The 22,467-nt window shown below is 43.8% G+C and overlaps 1 protein-coding gene across 4 annotated transcripts in view; it reads right to left on the bottom strand.

Moving 5' to 3' along the window:
- Nucleotides 1-17,057: 17,057 nt before the first annotated feature.
- Nucleotides 17,058-22,467, bottom strand: part of LOC130366811 (matrix metalloproteinase-21-like) — a 63,507-nt gene continuing 58,097 nt past the window's right edge. For 3 of the 4 annotated variants that reach the window (XM_056569179.1, XM_056569180.1, XM_056569181.1), the window contains exons 5-7: nt 20,771-21,025; nt 19,256-19,416; nt 17,058-17,434 (exon numbers count right to left, since the gene is read on the bottom strand). In XM_056569179.1, the coding sequence (XP_056425154.1) occupies nt 17,147-17,434; nt 19,256-19,416; nt 20,771-21,025 (704 nt within the window). In that variant the 3' untranslated portion in view covers nt 17,058-17,146. The remainder of the gene's footprint in view (nt 17,435-19,255; nt 19,417-20,770; nt 21,026-22,467) is intronic. The other variant, XM_056569182.1, reaches the window with a different exon arrangement.

Here is a 22,467-nt window from a genome sequence, read left to right as displayed (position 1 = left end):
TAAAAAAAAATCATCGGGAACAGGCAGAAAAAACAGTCCCGCGCAGGCCTCTACTCTGAAATATGTCTAGACCTTGTGGACCACATAAAATGACGTGGTGGGCCAGTAGTTGTGTGCCATTTTTTAATAAATGGTTTGTCCTACCAATAACACTTGTCCCCCATCCCAGTGGTTATACTCTGAGTGGTCTTGAGAACAGGGGTCCTTGTCTCCCACCAGAATGAAGTGGTGGCCATGCATGCACACTGCCGCTCTATTTATTGACTATGGATCTGCTGAAGATATGATCTGGAATCCCATAGACATTGAATGGGGCCTTAGAGTGCACATGGGCAGCCAGGAGAAAGAAGCATTTTGATCTAGTAAGATATATTCTAAAGTTTCTTTTATTAGTTTGCACTACTGATCTATGCACAGTTTGTTGAAGTGACAGTGCCTATTTAACCCACACCCCTGTGATATCAAAGCCATGCCCTTATGGGCGCGGAGATGAAACAATGACTAAAATACAGAAAAGATGCACATACAAGCTTTGATAAATTCTCCCCAAGTGCTGTTGGTAGGTCAGACTCTCTAAATGAGTCTACCATGTCTGAGGAAATTTAGGAGGCCACCCACTTTATACAATCCCAAATGTCACCCAAATATTAACTGATCCTAGAATATCCCACTGCTAAGAGATCCAGAGATTAGCTGTGGAATCTGTGGGAGATCCCATCACCAACTGTTTAATTCCCTTACAGCACCCCCGGAGGGGAAATGTAGTATTGTACAGTTCATGGTCTTTTTAAAGGGGTAATCCGGTGCAAAACATCTTATCCTCCTATCCTACTTATCAAAAGGATAGGGGATAAGATGTTAGATCGCGGGGATCCCGCCACTTGGCACCCCCGCGATCACTGGCACGCCACCAGTCATTCGTGCAGGGAGCGAACTCTGCTCCGCCCCCCTCCATTCAGGTCTATGGGAGGAGGTGTGATGCCTACGTACTAGCCGTCACGGCCCCTCCCATAGACATGAATGGAGGGGGCGTGGCGTGATGTCCATTCTCCCGTGTTCTGGACGCCGCTGCTGCCGGCCCGGAGATCGCGGGGGTCCTCTGCGGTGGGATCCCCACAATCTAACATCTTATCCCCTATCCTTTGGATAAGATGTTTTGCATCGGAGTACCCCTTTAATGCAAAGAAGAGACCAACCATAGAGACCAGTGTAGTAGCAGAGCAGGAGGGAAGACCTATGGAAATGGAGCTTTCCATGATATCAGTCCTGTAATAGCACCATGTTGTCCCTAAATGATACAGCGTTAGCGCCTCTAGTGGAGAACACTTGCATAGCAAGTGAAGGGGCTTAACTCGTGCACCTCGGGTGGAGTGCCAGCTCTTCAGACAGGGCGTTGGTGCATGCTGCAGTGAAGAGTCAGCAGTCCTGCCGCTCATACAATATTAATCCACAATGCTGCTGATGGGACAGAAAGTACAAGGACTTATTCCAGGAAACTGTGTACTTAACCATGACACGGCCGGCATGATGTGCGCACGTAGAACCCGCGGTGTTGGTTTTTGCATTTTCAGCAGTGAACATGAATTCCCACACAATTTGATTTGCCAAGGAAGGAGGAATTCATTGACTTTATTGTATTTTACTCTTTCATTACAGATGTTTTAATCGCCGGGTGACCTCATGGTGAAAGGGTTAATGAGGCCGCAGTGTCAGATCGATTGTCAGTGCTGAGGGTGCAAAAGACGACTCAACCTCTGCAATCCGGAGGCCTGATGTGATCAATGATAAGTGAAGTGGTGATGCCGCCTTCTTCATGCCTGGCTTGTAAATGGGGATAATGCATTTTTCTGCTCCGTTAACCTCTTACATGCCAAGAGATCTGAACGATTACATCCGCCTATCCCTGTGCACCGCACCTCAAAGAAGCAGTCCAGGAATTTGTTCCTTTTTTGCTTATATAGAGCAGCATAGGCTATTATAAAAGAATCATGTAGAGAGAGGTTCTTGTGGACACCTTCTCCTTACCTGTGTTAGCTGTTGGGCACTGGGCAGGCATGGAATAGGCGTCATGTTGGGTGCACACAGAATCTCCAAAACAACTTTGTTAGGGTAGGTTTCCACACAGGTTTTTTTCTGCAGTTTTTTGGAAACCTGCCACTGCAGTTTTTGAGCCAAAGTAAGAAGTGAATCCATGTGGCAGAAGAAGTCCTTCTTTTATATTTCTCATTCCTCTCGAATACACTGCTGGCAGTTTTACAAAAATTGTCAGAAAATAAACCTGTGTGGAAACCTGGCCTAATACTGCATACATTTCCTATGAATCCTCTGCCTGAGGGTGTGGTGTTTGATCATTATACCTAGTTATCTAATTAAGCTGCTAGTGCTGGAGATCACCCAGTTGAACTCATTAGACTCATAAGTGGGTTGGTGTCAGTGCGCACTGTGCAGTTCTGATGTGTTTTCTTACTCAAAAAAGAGACATTTTGTCATGAAGCAAAAGTGACTCGACTTGTAATTACAATTAAAGGAAAACTCTAGCAAAGATTAACTTACCCCCTATTCACAGCTAAATGGCACGCACTCCATTCATTTCTATAGGATTCCCATAGAAATGAATGGATTGAGTGCCGACTACTCACCGTTCAGAAGGTCGCAAGGGGTCCCAACGGTTGGACGCACAAAAATCCTCCACCCCCACCCTGCCATCAGCTCCTTATTTACTATCCTGTGGATAGGGAACAAGTTCATTTTTGCTGGATTTCTCCTTTAAAGAGTACCTGTCACCAAACGAAACTCTTAATATATTGTTCCTTCTGTAATTATAAGACACTTTGCTATTTACTTGCTGTTAAAATTCTCAACCTTTATATGTTTTTAAAGTGATTGAAAACACGTCCACTAGGTGGCTCTATTCTGTTCCCTGTGCAAGTCAAACAGTTAGTTTGGTCTCCTCCCGGCCTGGCAGGAGACCAAACTCAGGAAGTGCGTGCGGGGCATGGGGAGACACAGCTCTCGCAGGCTTCAGTAACATTGCGCCTGCTGGGGAACGCCCACTTTCTCCTGCTGGGAGCTCACACAATGTGAGCAAGGGGAAAGGTATCATACAGAGCTTTTTAAAGCTCAGAAAACATTTTTAAGGGCAGGAGGGGTGGTAGGAGTAGTTATATGGGAATATAATCTGAGTTAGTTTACAAAATGTAGTTTAATGGCAGGTACACTTTAAGGTGTTTTATGAAGATTTGACATTGTTAGGCTGTGTTCACACATTGGCTGTCTGGGCATGCTGGGAGTTGTAGTTTAGCAACAACTGAATCAATACCATTCGAAATAGATACAAGTAATTTCAGGCAGGATAAGATAGGAAACATCCTTCATTCCTTATCATGTACAGGGAAGAGGGGGACCTCTAGTGGTCAAGTTAAGTATCCCCCCACCTATAAAAAATAATTTGTCAGTCTATATTATAATTTATAAAACTTTTCATTTTAAGAAGAATCGTTCACCTTTACGTTTGTTTGTTTTATGATTCTCTGTTTTTGTTCTCTCCACAGATTCTTGTGTTATTGTTCATCTACTGACTTATTATGGCGTCTGAGGCACAAGTCACTAATGTAATGTCATGTAGAAATACAGTGCGGACACAAGTACCGTATTTTTCGCCCTATAGGACGCACCAGCGTATAAGACGCACCCAATTTTTAGGTGCAAAATCTAAAAGATTAAAGATTTTGAACCCAATAGTGGTCTTCAACCTGCAGAACTCCAGATGTTGCAAAACTACAACTCCCAGCATGCCCGGACAGCCGTTGGCTGTCCGGGCATGCTGGGAGTTGTAGTTTTGCAACATCTGGAGGTCCGCAGATTGAAGACCACTGCAGGAGGTGGTAATACTCACGTGTCCTCGCCGCTCCGGACCCGTCACCGCTGCCCTGGATGTCGCTCCATCACTGTCGCCGTGTCCCCGTCGCTCCAGAATGTCTCTGCTGCCGGCCGGGTATCCTCGCTCTCCGTCACCGCCATCACGTTGTTATGCACGCCGACGCACGTACGCGACGACGTGATGACGAGGAAGGAGAGCGCCGGCCATACAGGGGATCCCTGAACGGAGAAGACACCGAGGAGGCAGGTAAGGTCCCTCCCGGTGTCCTGTAAGCACTAACCCGGCTATTCAGTCGGGCTGTTCGGGACCGCCGCGGTGAAATCGCGGCGGTCCCGAACAGCCCGACTGAACAGCCGGGTTAGTGTCACTTTCCCTTCAGATGCGGCGGTCAGCTTTGATCGTCGCGTCTGAAGAGTTAATACAGGGCATCACCGCGATCGGTGATGTCCTGTATTAGCCGCGGGTCCCGGCCGTTGATGGCTGCAGGGACCGCCGCGATAGCGGTGTATTCGCCGTATAAGACGCACCGACTTTTCCCCCCCAGTTTTGGGGAAGAAAAAGTGCGTCTTATACGGCGAAGAATACGGTTTTTGATACACTGCCGATTTTGCAGGTTTTCCTATTTACAAAGCATGTAGAGGTCTGTCATTTTATCATAGATACTCTTCAACTGCAAGAGATGGAATCTGAAACAAACATCCAGAAAATCACATTGTATGATAAAAAAAAAATAATAATAATAATTTGCATTTTATTGCATGACATAAGTATTTGATACATCAGAAAAGCATAACTTAATATTTGGTACAGAAATGTAACCCATGATGGCGTGTTACTAATGGTTTTCTTTGAGACTGTGGTCCCAGCTCTTTTCAGATCATTGACCAGGTCCTGCCATGTAGTTCTGGGCTGATCTCTCACCTTCCTCATGATCATTGATGCCCCATGAGGTGAGATCCTGCATGGAGCCCCAAACGCTGCAGCCAGATGTTTGTTGTAAATCAATGAGAAATCGCTAAATTCTTATTCCACTTGGCGTTTTTTACTTTGGCGTTTTTTTATTCTTTTGGCGTTTTTTCACTCTTTTTTGACGTTTTTCAGATCCTCGGCAATCGCAGCATGTTGAGCCACTGGGGATTTTTTAGTCAAAATCGTGGCATGTTTCTCCCATAGGAGTCTATGGGAGTAAAAAAACGGCAAGAAAAATTATGTTTTTTTTTTTTACTTTGACGTTTTTGCAGGCAGTTTTCATTCTTTTTTGGACTTTAGCGATCCAAAAAAGTGATGGATATACCTTTTTTAATAAAATTTCGCAGGGTACCGTAAAAAAAAAAAAAAAAAAAAAGATACAGTAGTGAAGGAAAAATTGTATCTAACAAAATGTATTACTTTTTAAACAGGGATCAATTTATGTGGGCGGGCGGGGATTTAAAAATGTAGCCGACAAGAAAAATGTAGTGTGTGTGTTTTTAACTTTTTTTCTTTTTTTTTAATACATTTTTTAGTTAGTACTACTACTCCCAGCATGGAACACACGGTTCCATGATGGGAGTAGCAGTACCTGTACTAAGTGACAGATCGCCGTTGCGATCCTCCTGTATAATGTATAGATGCAGCAGCCGCTCTTTTATGGTCCTCTGCACTGACATATATATATATATACCTATTCATATTTCCAGCAGAGAGTTGTGATTGTCCAGATGGTTCCAGCCAATCACAGCTCTCTGTGAGAAATAAGAATATGTGTATATATACGGCAGTGCAGGGGCCCGCATCTATACATTATACAGAAGGATCACAGCGGGTGTCAGTAGTGACATCCGCTGTGATCTTTCCTTAACTTCAGGTACTACTACTCCCAACATGGAGCACACTCTGCTCAATGCTGGGAGCTGTAGTACCTGCATTAATAGACAGAAGTTACACATGTTGGGAGTAGTAGTAGTACTTGCAGGTAAGAACAGATCACAGCGGGTATCACTACTGACATCCGCTGTGATCGTCCTGTCTATAGCAGAGATGTAGAGCGGCTGTATACAGCACTCACATCTCTGCACTATACTTAGCAACTCACTCATATTTCCCTCAGATCTGTGATTGGCTGCAACCATCCGGCCAAACACAGCTCTGGACGGAAAATATGAATGAGTGATGTTCTATTCACATCACTGGCCGGAGTACAGAGTAGAGATGCGAGCGCTGTATAGAGCCGCTCCACATCTCTGCTATAGACAGGACGATCGCATTGGGTGTCATCGGGGCGATATGTCTATAGTACAGGTACTACTACTCCCATCATGGAACAGTCTGTTCCATGCTGGGAGTAGTAGTACTACCTAAAAAATGTAAAAAAAATAGAGAAAAAAAGTGAAACACACACACTTTATTAAAAAATAATAAAAATGTTGTTATAAAATATATACATTTCGTTTAATAACATTTTTTTCTATCACTGCTGCATCCTTTTTTTTTTTTTTTTTGGTACCCAACAAACTTTGGGTACCAAAAAAACTGCCAAGGTGCAATTTCCACACAAATGAAAAAACGCCGGACGCAGGAAATTGCACTGGTGTTTTTTCATGTGTTTTTTTCTACCCAAAAAAAGCAGCACAAAAAAACATGTAGAAACTTAGCCTTAGGGTGCATTCCCACGTGGCGTATTTTGCTGCATATTTGCTGCCTATTTGGTGCTATTTGGTGCCTATTTGGTTTAAAGAAAAAATTACAGGTCGGAATTCTTACTGGTTGGTAGGTGATCAAATACATATGTCCTGCAATAAAATGCAAATTATTTATTTTATTAAGTCATACAATTTGATTTTGTGGATTTTTGTTTTTTTGTCTCTTACAATTGAAGAGTACCTATGATAAAAATTAAAAACCTCTACATGCTTTGTAAGTAGGGAAACCTACAAAATCTGCAGTGTATCAAATACTTGTTCTCCCCACTGTATAACATCACATTCTAGGGAAAGGAAATGTTACAGAAAAACATAAAAGGAAATCAGTAGAAAGAAAAGAAATTCCAGCAAGGAGTGAAAACTTTAGAATTTATTTCATTAGATACACATGATAAGACATGACAGGACAGAAACTGACACATTTCAGGTGAAGCTCACTCTTAGTCATATGAGAAAACCCCAATATTAAATACACATTGGGGGGCATATTCAAAAACTACTGTACTGTAATGTCCATTTATCTGTATTTTGTGTTTTCTTCTATGGGTCGTGTTCAGACATTAGGTTTCTGTCTAAACAGTTTCTGTGTTAATTCACCCTGGTTTGGGAAGAGTTAATGCTTCCAGCCTGTGGCATCCTGGGTGGGGGTATTTAGACCCTAGCTTTGCTGGAACTCTCTGCTGGTAATTAGATCTGTACTCTGACCATGTCTTGTTTGAGCACATATCCTGAGTTTTAACCATGGTTATCTGTCCTGTTTGATACATAGATTTTAACCTGCTTTGTTTTAATACATTTGTTGGGTTTTAGTATGTGTGTATGTTTGTTCTGCATTTACTTTGTGCTGCGATAGTCTGTATTCACACTGTGCGTTTTGTCAGTCCCGTTTTTGCCTTGTTATCCTGCAACTCCGAGGATAGAATCCTGTTCTGAGCCTTGTGCTACTCCATCCATCTAGGAGTGAGTGAGTCTTGTGCCTGTACCTGTGTTTGCTTGTATTTAAGATCCTAGGCCAGTATCCTGATCACTCGGTGGAGAGTGCCCGCTGACTAGGAGTCTATTTGGCTTTGGTAATGATGTCCCTCCATGCTTGGAGTGGGGTGTTCAGTGTGTTCCTTGTTCTGAGTCCAGTGTGAATAGTGCTCTTGATTTCCTGACCAGTTTAGTGTTATGACAATCAGTTAACCTGTTCATCCCCTGCATTTCTTGGTTTTGTCTGCTGTAAACTTATCCCCATATCTAGTCTTGTTCATATCATATCTGCCATTAATCCTGATTCTGGTTTCTGAACTGTATATAAGTATTCTATATCCTGCCTGATATATCTGTTTGTTGCTTTGTTGTATTTCCATTATGTTCCTAACTTGTTCCCCGACATGTACAGTTCCGTTTGTTTTGTTGACTTCGACGCCTATGCACTTTAGCACTAGGAAGGGACCAGCTCCAAGTTGTCGATCTGTAATTTAGGGCAGATGAGCAAGTAGGCAGGGAAGTGGTCTTAGGGACAGCTTTAGGGCTCACTTTTTTCTGCCCCATGTTCATGACATGTACTTTCTGTTACAGCGATATCAATCACACTTTTTTTTATTTCTCCTCATTTTTAAAGGTCCCTTGTGCTACTCTGGAATCATGAAAATATGTGAGAGTGTCAGGGACCGGACAGGGAGAGTGAGCCCTAAACTGACCCTAAAACTGCTCTCCCTGCCTACTTGCCCATCCACCCTAAACGATGGATCGATAACTGGGCGCCAGTCCCTCCCTGAACTAAAGTGCAGGGGAGGGACCTGCACTAAATTACATACTAATAAATAGTTGGTCACAAACCAGAAACATAACAGGAAAATAGTACTCTATAGTTTAAAGTTCAGAGGACACAGATCAGAGAGTTAGTACAGAGGACACTATATCAGCGGACATGAACAGAGGACTCAGTGGTCGTGAACAGAGGACACTATAGAAAAGCAGTCATGAACAGAACTCCAAAAATCTGAATAAAGAACTAATAAACATATAGAATTCAAAACACCATACAGGAAAAAGGGTAAGTCTGAACATACTCCAGAACAAAACAGGAATATGCTTAATCCCCTAGAAAAACAGACACAGGAATAACAATACCCTCTGAGTCCCCACGGACAGGTAAACGGGATCTATCGCTAAACAGGAATAATCGCAGTCCCTCTGAACACCTCCAGTAGACATGGAGTCCCCATGGAACGGTAACAAGGATGCAACATAGGACACTGTTTACACTGGACACACAAACCTGCCACTCTACTCCACTAACGAAGTAGCCATTAATAATAAATCCAAATAGACTACTGGCCAGCGTGCCACTCCACAGTGTGGACAGAAGCAGACCCAGTAGGAAAACAGAAATATTAAACACAGAACTTCATATAAACGGATACAAGAGAAAACACAGTGTGAACAGACACATAGCAAAAATAATATACAAATCTTAAAACCGACTAAACAAACACAGCTTAAAATCTACTAAAAGCATGCCACATAAATTTGGCTAAAACCAGAAAATGCAAAGTGCATGCTAAAACAGAGATAGTAGATTAAAAGCTCAAACGAGGAGTGTTTCACCAAGAGCTCCATGCAGCATGTCCAGAATCTTAGCAAGTCAGGATATAATGAAGTCAGTCACCACCCTAGAGGCTAGACTGGGCGTGACTTTAAATAGACACACCCTAGGAACTATTGGCTAGCAAGCAAAAAGCTATTAACTATTCCCTGACCAGGGAACATAAAACTGTTCACACACAAGCAATCCAATAGCTGTGTGTGAACACAGGCCAATACAGACATGACAGAGAGTTCATTTTCATCCCTTTTTTATTTCTTTTACGCACCAAGATTGCTGTTTTTCGCATCAAATTGTAAATCCTGCTAAATTCTGGCGGAAGTATCTCATGTGTCAGCAGAGAGCACTGTGGTCAGACAGAAAAGAAATTCAAAAGGAAAAGAACTTCCTCTGTAGTGTACAGCAACTGTACTGGAAGGGTTACGATTTTTAAATAGAGGTCATTTACAAATCTGTTTAACTTTCTGGCACCAATTGAGTTTAAAAAAAAATTCCACCGGAGTACCCCTTTAAATGCGAGTGCAGGAGCAGTGACCATGTAAAGGTAAAAACATTTTATATTAACATTTGCCAACAAATAATATTTATATTTAAATAATTGATTAAATAACACACAAAAAAGAAAGAAAAAACATCACCGCGCCTACTTTTGCAATACTGTCATTACTAGTGTAAATCTTGGATCATTCTCATGTAAAACACTTTAAATAGATGATGGGAACTTTTTTGCTACAAAGTGGAGCGAAACTCAAAATTTTGACATGAATAGTTTTTAATTTGATCCCCATTGTTTTATAATTCTGGAGTTTTTTTTTCCTCCCATGGAAGTCTATGGGAGAAAAAATGCTAAGATTTCATGAAAAAAAAAAAAAAAAAAAAAAAAAAAAAAACATCCCCTCAGCATGCTGCTATTTTGTAAATGGCAAAAGGCCAAAAAAATGCCCCCAAAAAAAACAAAACCCTTGTTGGCCTGGCATTTCATATTGCCCTATTGACTCCAAGATAACATCTGGCCTCAACGTTTTTGCCTCAAAAAAACACGACAGGGAGTATGGCATTTTTGTATTAAAGGGGTACTCCACTGCCCCAGCGTTCGGAGCAAAATGTTCCGAACGCTCGGAGCGGGTGGCGGGGGTCGTGATGTCACGTCTCCTCTCATAGACTTGCATTGAGGGGGCATGGTGTGACATCACGAGGGGCATGGCCGTGACCGCCGCCACCCACACCCAACTTTCTTAATGAACACCGGGGGGGCTGCACAGAGATTGTGGGGGTCCTTTGGATAGGGGATAAGATGTCTAGGGGCGGAGTACCTCTTTAAAGTCTATAGGAAAAGTGTCAGACAGTGCACACATTGGGGGAGATTTATCAAAACCTGTCCAGAAAAAAAGTTGCTGAGTTGCCCATAGCAACCAATCAGATCGCTTCTTTCATTTCTCAGAGGCCTCTTCAAAAATATATGAAGCAATCTGATTGGTTGCTATGGCAACTTTTCCTCTGAACGGGGCCCCGTGCTACCGCTCCTTTGTTTGTATGGCCATGCTACCTCACCAATAAAGAATGTGACGTTTTTTCTACGCAATAAGTGAGTGCCATCATCTATAACTTCTACGTACATTCACCTAATAAAAATAATATAAAGGTCTAATAAAGCTCTTTAATAAAAACGGGCATCTAAAAGATAAAAAGTGTTTCTGGTGTCATTTCTTCTAGAATTGTTCCATAACTCTGTCACCATAATCCAGAGATCCAGTCATTGGTAAAACACCATATTTGGGTTGCAAGTCCCATTTTGTGCAGAAATATGACTTTTGCGTCACATGCACCACTTTCAGGAAATCGCCCTATTCTAACCCCTATAACTTTATTATGTTTCCATACACACGGCTGCATAAGGTATCATTTTTTGTGGCATCATCTGTAGTTTTTATCGGTGCCACCTTTGAATATGTTTCATATTTTGGGCTCTTTTTATATACCGTATTTTTCGCCCTATAGGACGCACCGGCGTATAAGACGCACCCTATTTTTTAGGTGCAAAATCTAAAAAAATTTAAGATTTTGAACCCAATAGTGGTCTTCAACCTGCGGACCTCCAGATGTTGCAAAACTACAACTCCAAGCATGCCCGGACAGCCGTTGGCTGTCCGGGCATGCTGGGAGTTGTAGTTTTGCAACATCTGGAGGTCCGCAGATTGAAGACCACTGCATAGGAGGTAATACTCACGTGTCCCCGCCGCTCCGGACCCGTCACCGCTGCCCTGGATGTCGCTTCATCGTTGTCGCCGTCGCTCTGGAACGTCTCTGCTGCCGGCCGGGTATCCTCGCTCTCCGTCGCCGTCATCACGTCGTTACGCACGCCGACGCATGTATGCGACGATGTGATGATGAGGAAGGAGAGCGCCGGCCATACAGGGGATCCCTGAACAGAGAAGTATAAGACGCACCCAATTTGTAGGTGCAAAATCTAAAAAATTCAAGATTTTGAACCCAATAGTGGTATTCAACCTGCAGAACTCCAGATGTTGCAAAACTACAACTCCCAGCATGCCCGGACAGCCAACGGCCGCGATAGGGGTGTATTCACCGTATAAGACGCACCAACTTTTTCCCCCCCCAGTTTTGGGGAAGAAAGAGTGCGTCTTATACGGCGAAAAATATGGTATGTTTTTCTAGGATGTGATATTAATTTGGCATTGTTTTGCATTTGCGCCGTTTACAGGATAAATTATGTTGTATCTTAATAGTTCAGACAATTCTGCACCCGGCTATACCAAATATGTTTATTTTTATTATTTCAATAAATTGGAAAGGGAGGGCAGGTCAGCAGATCATCGCGGGACAAGCATGGACTACACGGGGGAAAACAATTGGAAAACTACAACTACTTGTACTACAGAAGGTAAAACGATTAGAAAACTACAACTCCCAGCATGCCTAGATAGCCAAAGGCTGTGTGGGCATTCTGGGAGTTGTAGCTTTATAACAGCTAGAGATACAATGGTTGGGATAAACTGGTCTTTTTGCGGGGTGTAAATTAAAGGGGTTATTCAGGAATAGAAAAACCAGTTCCTCAGGTTGTGTGTGTCATTGCCGCTAAGTTCAATTGACGTGAATTAAGCTGAGTTGTAATACCATACACAGCCTGAGGACAGGAGTGGCGCTGTTTTGGAAAAAAAAAAAAAAGCAGAAATATATTTTTTCTAATCCTGGATTAAGTTTTTATTAAACTTTTTTGCAACTCACCGCCTTTCATTTTTCTCTCCTTTCCATGAATCATGACCATTGACTTACTGGTTATATCGATGATTTATTTTTAGTTTGGTTTATTGTATTACAATTTATGCTTCAGTCTTAAGTTACATCCCAGCACTTTACTGGAAAGGACACTGTCTATGTTGATGGTGCAGAGCCACCCAGAGGTCAACTATGGTAACTGCAGGTTTCAAAAGCAAGGAGCAATTTAGTAGAGGAGTAAAATAATAATACAACATAGACATCTGCTGTAGTCCATATACAGTACAGCAGACACCCATTCATATATATATATATATGTATATATATATATAAAAGGTGGTGTGATGAGCTGATTTGCATATATATATATATATATACAGCAACCAAGTAAACGCAGCAGCACTCCAGCGTAGTGAAGAATAGTGACTTTTATTTATCACCAAAAAGCAATAGCTATTGCTTTTTGGTGATAAATAAAAGTCACTATTCTTCACTACGCTGGAGTGCTGCTGCGTTTACTTGGTTGCTGTATTTCATCGGGGCCCGAGGACCAGGGCCCATCCACAGCCTGCACCCACTGCACCTAACTCAACTTGAGTGCTGCTCCACCTGCTTCTCTCTATATATATATATATATATATATATATATATATATATATATATATATATATGAAGGAAAGAACAAGGTCCGGCACTAGGTTGCAGGTAAAAACTTCTTGTTTCTTTATTTGAAGATTCTGCAGTACAGGGTAGAAAGTCTGACGCATTTTGCTAAAGAGCTTAATCGTAGACTGGGTCTGAGTCTACGATTAAGCTCTTTAGCGAAACGCGTCAGACTTTCTACCCTGTACTGCAGAATCTTCAAATAAAGAAACAAGAAGTTTTTACCTGCAACCTAGTGCCGGACCTTGTTCTTTCCTTCACAAGTGAGCAGCCGGAGGTGGTACCGGCCGGTCTGCGGCACAAGTGGCGAGGTGGGCGTGCACAGGGTGAGCGACTCACAAGTCAGCCTTTGATATATATATAAACTTATAAAACACATTGAAAACTACACAGCCTGTAATATATAGCGCAAAAGATTATATTTATTTGCCAAACAGCATATTTCAGTCTGGTATATACTTATATACTGCAAAAATCTTATGCAGTAGTATTGTAGATTACTCTATCCCATACAGTGGTTTTCAGTAAGGCAGTGTTTGCCTACCAGGATGTCTCTAGCTGTTGCAAAACTACAGCTGTTAGTTGTCCGGGCATGCTGGGAGTTATAGTTATGCAACAGCTGGAGACACCCTGCTTGGGAAACACTGTAGTAAGAAAACTTTAAACACAATCTTGCATTCAGCACCTACATCGGGGAGCTGCACGCCGCACTGCCAGCTCAGAATCTGCAGTGTGATGACCACGTGTGACGCCCCTGCTATGCAAATCTATGGGAGGGGGCATGATGTCACACGGGGGCGGAGTCGTGACAGCAAGATACTCCGGCCCCGTGGTTGTCACACGGCAGATTCTGAGCTGGCAGCGCGGTGTGCAGCTCCCCGAGGAGGGTGCTGAATACAAGATTACGGTGGTCCCCAACGGTCAGACATCTTATCCCCTATTCTTTGGATAGGGGATACGATGTCATAGGGCCGAAGTACCCCTTTAACCGTGCAGTTAGAATGGTAGCCTATAGGTGGCAGATGCCACTGTAGGTCAATCACAGTCCTGTCGTGAATTATTATTAGAGCTGTCACTTATCAGGCATCTGTTCTATCCAGATTCTTCAGGTCCATTTGATAACAATACCCAATTTATATAGGTTTGTCTTATTTTACTACTTATATTACTACTATATTACTACTTAATTATCACTTTTTGTAAGAAAATTTGTAAGCTTAAATTGTCCTCTACTGACCCCTATGACACTTTTATTTTTCTGGGAAATTAGGTAATTGGGTGACTACTCACTATATCTAAAATATGTATAGTTTGCTTAGACCCAGGAACTGAGTTGCACTATAATAATAATAATAATTTTATTTATATAGCGCCTACAGATTCCGCAGCGCTTACCCTAAGTGCCAATGGATAATCGAACATAAAAAGGTTTCAGACCTCAAGGTGTAAACAAACCAGTGTTTGGCTGATTAAAATGAATACATTGAAATGTAGCTGGTTAATGTAAAAATGCCCCTTTGCTGTAAAAGTTCAATAGTGCCTTGAAAAAGTAAATATGGAAAGTTTTGGAAATAGAGTTCCTCTAAATGAAGGCGGTGGTCCCCAAGTATTTTAATAGGGTTTTATTTGCAACGCATTTCGATCCCGGACAGGGATCTTCATCAGGCATGAGGCCTGTCAGGGATCAAAACGCGTTGCAAATAAGACCCTATTAAAATACTTGGGACCACCGCCTTCATGTAGAGGAACTCTATTTCCAAAAATGTACATATTACACTTCCAACAGAAGTTCCTCATGGCAGCAGTCCGGCCATTTCTCTCTCCAGACGTTACTGTAGGTGTTGTGCCCTGAGCGCAACACCTAAGGGTAAGAACCCATCTTTGTCTCCTTTTGGATACACCCGCATAACGGTCCTCTCTAGGGGCGCACCTCTTGTTCCTTTTTTTCCCCTTTCTATATTTGAAAAAGTAAATGCCATTGGAGTCAGTGGAGCAATAGTGATCAGCAGTAGTTGTCTCCAATAGTCTGGTATTTTATCTGCCCTGGAGGACTCCGGGATTAGCAGATGTAGATAAGTAACAAGTTCAATTCAGAAGAGGTTTCAGAGAGGTAAATTCCTTATACATGAATGGATGACTCTGCAGGTTGGCACGGGCTGCTCCCGGCCTCTGGGTGAATGTTACCTGTGGTTGCCAATGTATCCGCTCGTTCTGGTGAAGGTGTCGCAGTGTATGAGCTTGTCCTGCGGGAGAAAGCTGGCAGGCTTGATCAAGCCATTGAAAAAGGGGTACTTCCCGGAAACGCGTCTGGCCACCATTTGCCCAGTACTGCCATCTTATTGCTGCCACAATTTGATATACAGTTGGCCTTGTATTCACAATGTATGAATCGCTGCAGTCTACCAGGAGACCACTGCAAGGTTTGGTCACACGCCTGAAATCTCTAACTAATGCACGAGGACACCGGAAACAGAGACTTTACTGACCAGATCCTGTTGCCCAGACACTGACATCAAGCCGGATGGAGATCCGCGTCACCTCGCAGCAGAGCCTGCCAGCTTCCTCCCGCAGGACGAGCTCATACCCCGCTCACAGCGACACCTTCACCAGCACGAGCCGATACATTGGCAACCACAGGTAACATTCATCCAGAGGCCGGGAGCAGCCTGTGCCAACCTGCGGAGTCATCCATTCATGTATAAGGAATTTACCTCTCTGAAACATCTTCTGAACTGAACTTGTTACTTATCTACATCTGCTAATCCCGGAGTCCTCCAGGGCAGATAAAATACCAGATTGTTACTATTGGAGACAACTACAGTGGTCCCTCAACATACGATAGTAATTCGTTCCAAACGACCTATCGTTTGTCGAATCCATCGTATGTTGAGGGATTCGGGCAATGTAAAAATGTCTTCTTCGGGATCCTCCGGCTTCTTTCTGGTGACGTTATTACGTTGCTGCATCGGGACGGCGTAATAACGACGCCGGAAAGCGAGGCCCGGACCCCAGAGAAGATGCAGAAGACACCATGAGGATCGCGAAGTGGACCCGGAGCAGCGGGGATAGTTAAGTGAATCTGCCCAGGATGCTTAAACTGCTATCCGACAGCAGCTTAAGCATTTTGCGCTGTCGGATAGCAGTTAATGCGATGGCCCCGACATATAAAAGCATCGTATATCGATGCTGACATCGACATGCGATGGCCTCTGAGAGGCCATCGTATGTCGATTTGATCATATGACGGGGCCATCGCATGTCGGGGGGTTACTCTACTGCCGATCACATATATCATTGCTCCACTGACTCCAATGGCATTTACTTTCTCAAGGCACTATTGAACTTTTACAGCAAAGGGGCATACTGCTTTATATTAGTATTTTATTTTCCCAAACTTACACTGTACCATTATTATCCGATATATGTTTTTCTACACTATATTTTTATCTGCTAACTTGCCTATGGCTTGCGCAGCGAAACGCGTTGCATTCTGGTCAATAAACCCTTTTTTACCTACTCACCTGTCTGGTCGATCAGCGCCGTGGAGCCGGGTTCCCTTGAAGCTGAACAAACTGATAGCATGGAGGCAGGTATGGACCCTCCTGCCGTCGTCTCAGCTGTTCTGGACCCCATTATTTCCCCGCTGATAAAAAAAATACCTAGGACAGCAGAGGAGAATGGTGTAGGCAACTGGTACTGCAGTTGTTTTAAGAGGGTAGCAAAAGTGTATGGGGGATGGGGGAGCAATGGATAGCAACGGTGGCTCAATCGGTGTCACTGTGCTGCAGTGGGAATGCCACATATAGTAAGAGGTAAGTGAGCGCAGCATTACACGTATATGTGATCCTTCATGTGTCCCTGCAGTACACAGCTCACCAAAACAAGGTTTCATTTTATTTATTTTTTTAATTGTGATAAGTAATAAAAATATCTCAATAAAGTGAAAAAAGTTTTCTAAATGTAAAAAATGTATATTATAAAAAAGAACATTATTTTACCAGAATGTTAGGGGGCTGACAGAGAAACAGATTGACACATACTAAATAAGCCAATATAATGTCCAGGTATAAAAATATATATATCTATTAGTATTCAAGCTGATGTAATATCACAGATATCAAACCATTGCTCAGAGACTCTTCTTCTGGGTAGCACACCATTGATAGGCAAGCTGGCATTCTGAGATCTCTCCTTGGATCCCACCACCTTCCAGAAATAGACGCCCTTAAAAAAGAACAAGGCCTGGTGTGTAAAGGAGTAATACACTGCATCCAGGTTACCGATTGGATGATCCGAAGGGGTCACTGAAGGGAACATGTCTGTAATCCTCTGCGGGTATCCTCCTAAGGGCCGATGGGTCTTGATATCGAAGACGGTGACCTGAGGGTAGGATCAGGGGTGTCAGATATAGGATGATATAGAAAAGAACTATGAGTAAAAGCAACATTGATGCCTCCAACATGTATCCTGTTAAACTCAAAAGTACTATTTCCATCATTCATCAAAGAGAACAAGTACAGTGACCCCCCCCCGACCTACGATGGCCCCGACATACGATCATTTCAACATACAATGGAGGCAGCATCAACATACGATGCTTTTCTATGTCGGGGCCATCGCATAAACGGTTATCCGGCAGCGCAAACTGCTTCAGCTGCCACCGGATAGCCGTTTACGGTGCCCCGTGTGGTCCGCTGACAATCACTTACCTGTCCTCGGGGCTCCGGCGCATCCTCTTCGGGATCCCCTGCATCGTCAGCGCTCTCCATTGTCGTCATCACGTGGCTGCGCACGCCGTCCCGTCATCCAATAGGAGCGACGACGGAGAGCGAGGATGCCGGGGAAGCAGAGGCCTTGCCGGAGCGTCGGGGACACCCCGGGGACGCGGCGTCAGCGATGGAGGGTGACATCCAGGGCAGCAGTGACGGTCCGAAGTGGCGGGGACACGTGAGTACAACCTCCAATACCAGTGGTCTTCAACCTGCGGACCTCCAGATGTTGCCGTTGACTGTCCGGGCATGCTGGGTGTTGTAGTTTTGCAATATCTGGAGGTCCGCAGGCTGTAGACCACTGTCCTATACTTTACATTGCACGGATCCTTCAACATACGATGGTTTCAACAAACGATGGTCCATTTGGAACGGATTACCATTGTATGTTGAGGAACCACTGTAATGTTTTGTAAATGGCAGACATCTAATAATCCAATATCAGAAACTCAACCATAAAGACCAGAGTTAGAAAAACAGCTGTATTCTTCAAGAGCAGTGCCACACTGGTCCACAGGTTGTGTGTGGTATTGCAGCTCAGCCCCAAGCTCTCTGATATAGGGGGGGGGGGGGTAGTAGCCTTATATATCACAATACCTTAGCTGCTTTCTTCCACATACATTGCCATAGTTATATCTGGTATTGCAGCTCAGCACCATTTCAGGGAATGGGATTAAACTGCAATACCATCTACAACCCACAGACAGGAGTGGCACTGTTTTGAGGTAGAAACCACCTGAGGCTAGGCCCACATGTTCAGAAGTGATCCAGCAGCCATCTGTATTAAAGGGGTACTCCGGTGAAAACCTTTTTTTTTTTTTTTTTTTAATCAACTGGTGCCAGAACATTAAACAGGTTTGTAAAGTACTTCTATTTAAAAAGCTTAATCCTTCCAGTATTTATCAGCTGCTGTATGCTCCAGAGGAAGTTCTTTTCTTTTTTAATGTCTTTTCTGTCGACCACAGTAAAAAGAAAAGAACTTACTCTGGAGCATACAGCAGCTGATAAGTACTGGAAGGATTAAGATTTTTATATAGAAGTAATTTACAAATCTGTTAAACGTTCTGGCACCAGTTGATTTAAAAAATTGTTTTTCACTGGAGTACCCCTTTAACACAAGTGTCATACATTAAGCTGATCTACAAAGCTCCATCCACCAAACAGAAGCCAAAAGTATGTAGTTATGGCCTCCGTTCTGGACATATATGTAAGGGTTTGCCAGATGGCATAGTACAGTCTACCATGCTATTCCATATGGTTAAATCCTGTAAAAATAATTATACCGAGTGATTTTTATTTTATTTTACTTGCCCCTATGTGGTGTTCGTCATAGGCGTACATCAGACATATACATCGGGAACTTCCCCTGACGTGTACGTCTAATGGTCACTGCTCATGCCGTGTAGACCAACCCTTAACAGTATGGGCTCACCATCGATCCAGTAAAGAAGTATATGGTTTTCTGGGTGTAACTGAAGTATGCTGCATCTATAGGTCCAGTGATACCAGGAAACCTCTCCTGGATAAGCTGAGTGGATTTCGGGCCATAGGGATCCTTAGATTCCTCAGAATTATGGATCCAGACACGAGCTCCTGAAAGAATAATAGTTTTTACTATCCAGAAGGTAATGCCTACTCTTGCACAAGAGGCTTTTGTAATTGTATAAAACGCTGGGCTCTGTCCCATTTAGGGTCAATTTGGTGACAAACAAGCTGAATCGACACTTTTCACAAGGACACCATCAGGTCCCACCCGATCCCATTGACTTCGGTATTTTACGGGAGTAGGACATACAGTATTTTGTTTTCTGCTCAACTCCCGCCCTTTGAACAGGTTAAGCAACAGAGTTACCTTTAGCGGAGCCCAGCATCAGTGTGAACTGAGCCTTAGGGTCTATTCACACGGCAGAATTTCCGCTTGCGGAATTCCGCCTCAAATGAAAGCCCATAGACTTCTATGGGATTCCGAACTCCCATTCACACTTCTGAATTTCCGCTTGCGGAATTCCGCAAGCGGAAATTCAGAAATGTGAATGGGCGTGCGGAATCCCATAGAAGTCTATGGGCTTTTGTGGTGTGCCACGGGGGTGCGATGAGGTGTATGGGGCAGATGTTGCTAATCCCTATATGTTCGTGATGCCAGGGCATGGTTTTCCTAAGTAACCACCCGAAGGTATCTCCGCTATCCCTAGGTTAGGCAGGGTAATACTAGTCCAAGACCAGGTCAGGGTTAACGGTAGCTTTACTGAGGTAGACAGATGGTACAGTCTTTACAGCTAGGCCAGGATTCTAGAGAGATGACCAGTAACACAGGGGACCTCGCAGCTTGCTGGGACTTGCAGTGACTTTGACAGACTTTAGGACAGCCATGCTGACTATAATAGACTTGACTGAGGGTAGTGACAGCAGACAGAGATGACTTGACTTACTGACATGTGGCTGTAGGTAGGCTTGAGGCCTCCAGATGTGCTGGACACTAGCTCGGAGACGTCTGGTTTGAACTTGACCTCAGCAGAGAATAAATCACAAGAGCACAAGAGAGAGATTGTAATAACTCCCCCTCTTATAAAGGGGGGCTGAGCAAGGAGCCCATAGGTCAAGCTGCAGGTCACCTGGTTAGCTGGTGCTCTCTGGGTAACAAACATGTTAATTGAACATGTGACAACAGTGTCATGTGGCTAACTCAAAGGTCCTTTATACCAAATACATATAACACAATGGGGGAGAGGCTGCAGGAGAGACCCTAGGACACAGAGGGACTCAAACTGACAGGGGCAAAGTACTGTATGGGACTATATCCCGTACTGGGACATCACTCTTTAATTTGAGACAGAATTCCGCAAGCGAAAGAATAGACCCTCAGTAGTATGTAACTAGCAGTTCCAACCACTTCCCAGCAGGATTTTTCCCATTGCTTCTGCAATCTATGTAAAATGTCCATTCTCACCTGCAAAAAAATAGGTTACTTGCTTGGTTGAACCCCAGATGTGCAGTACTGTGTCCAGCTTGGTTCGCAGCGGGATCCCCCATTCACTAGAAATCAGTCTCGGCTCTCGGGGACGCGTTCTGTTTTTGTTTTCATACAACCAAGACCATCGTCCTCTGAGAAAGAAGGTGTTAAACCTCAAAGTCTGTGTCCCCTTAGAACTCCGCTTTGTCCATAGCCAATCAAAGACAGCATCAAAGGGACCTTCACAAACACCTGCAAAGACATGAATGATACACCAGTGCTTCCCAACCAGAGTGCCTCCAGCTGTTGCAAAACTACAACTCCCAGCATGTCCAGACAGCTTAAGGCACACTGGTGTGGAAACACTGTGGTTGACATTCACAATATGTTATAATGCGGCTGTCAAGGTGTTATAGCCATAGTATGTAGAGGGGTTTGTGGTGTCCCGGTACCACATCCTATACGGTACCTGTATATAGGTCCCCATAGCCAGAGTCCCTATGACGTCGGAGTCCTTCTTATCTAGTCCGCCCCTTGTCACCTCTCATCTAGGAATTAGTAGATCTAGCAGTTTATTCAGGATTTATATAAATATAATTGTACAAATGTATATAATTGGTTAATTACCTGTACGGAGTGTAGCAGGACCTGTGGGTCACGTGATCAGGTAAACTCTATGGTTTTTGCTTAAGGACCTTTGGAGGTCCCTATGATGTATTGCACCCATCATTCCTTGCAACGGTGAGTGACAGATATTCGGACCAATAGAAACGGCCCTGCCCATATAAGGGAGCGGCGGCCATTGCTCACTCTCTTGTTCCTGGGCTGTTGTGAGAGAAGGATCTGCGCTGCTGTCATCAGTGAGTTAGGCCTGAGCCTTGCGGCGACGGCTGACCATTACGAAACCGTGAGTGTATCAATCCCTAAGCACTCTGCAAGATCACCGGACCGTATGTATCCCCTAAATCCAGATGGATCTTCGCAAATAACCCTAAATTCAGAGACTTTTAGCAAAAGTCAAGGTCCGCAACAACTGTCAGTGACTGAAGTGTATAGAGACTGTATTGATGAGACTGTTACTGTTCATTGGATGTACCGCAAGCCTTTGAGTAAATCAAGTTCAGCTACTTGGTGGACCTTCAGTTATTATTTACATGCACCTATCGTTACTGGGAAGGGCGGCGATAGGCCGGAGAATTACCTCAGCATCCTAGCCCTTAGCCTGGCTTCACGAACTATAGGGTTAACCTTAACCCATAATATACTAAAGCAAAACCCTGACTACACTACCCCTACCCCAGAGGCCTACCACAAAGCCTTTTTGGCATTGCAGGAACAGGATTCGGGTTTGTGCCTACTACAGTCGCCACTAGTGAAAGTGTACTCCCCCCAGAAAACAAACTTTATTCATGTGCTGTAAACCGTGTTGCTGTGTACGGGAGCGGTGTTTGTGGTGCACCATACAAGGGGGCCACGATAAAAGTAAGGGGGGAGGTTAAAATTCATCTACAACTAAGATGTGTAAACTGCGCAATGAGTTCATGCTGCAATCCTTTGGTCCGGTCGGCACAGGCGGAGCCGAACTGCTGCCGGAAAAGCGCGCTGGGCGTGGCTGCCAAGTTGCTGTGTCACAGCCGAAAGGGAACTTGGAGATGCAGGAGTCATCTCTGGAGGGACCAGAAGTCGGGGCAGCA

The sequence above is a fragment of the Hyla sarda genome, chromosome 4 (assembly GCF_029499605.1).
Source record: "Hyla sarda isolate aHylSar1 chromosome 4, aHylSar1.hap1, whole genome shotgun sequence".
NCBI classification, from domain to species: domain Eukaryota; kingdom Metazoa; phylum Chordata; class Amphibia; order Anura; family Hylidae; genus Hyla; species Hyla sarda.
This window is presented reverse-complemented; position numbering and strand designations above follow the sequence as displayed.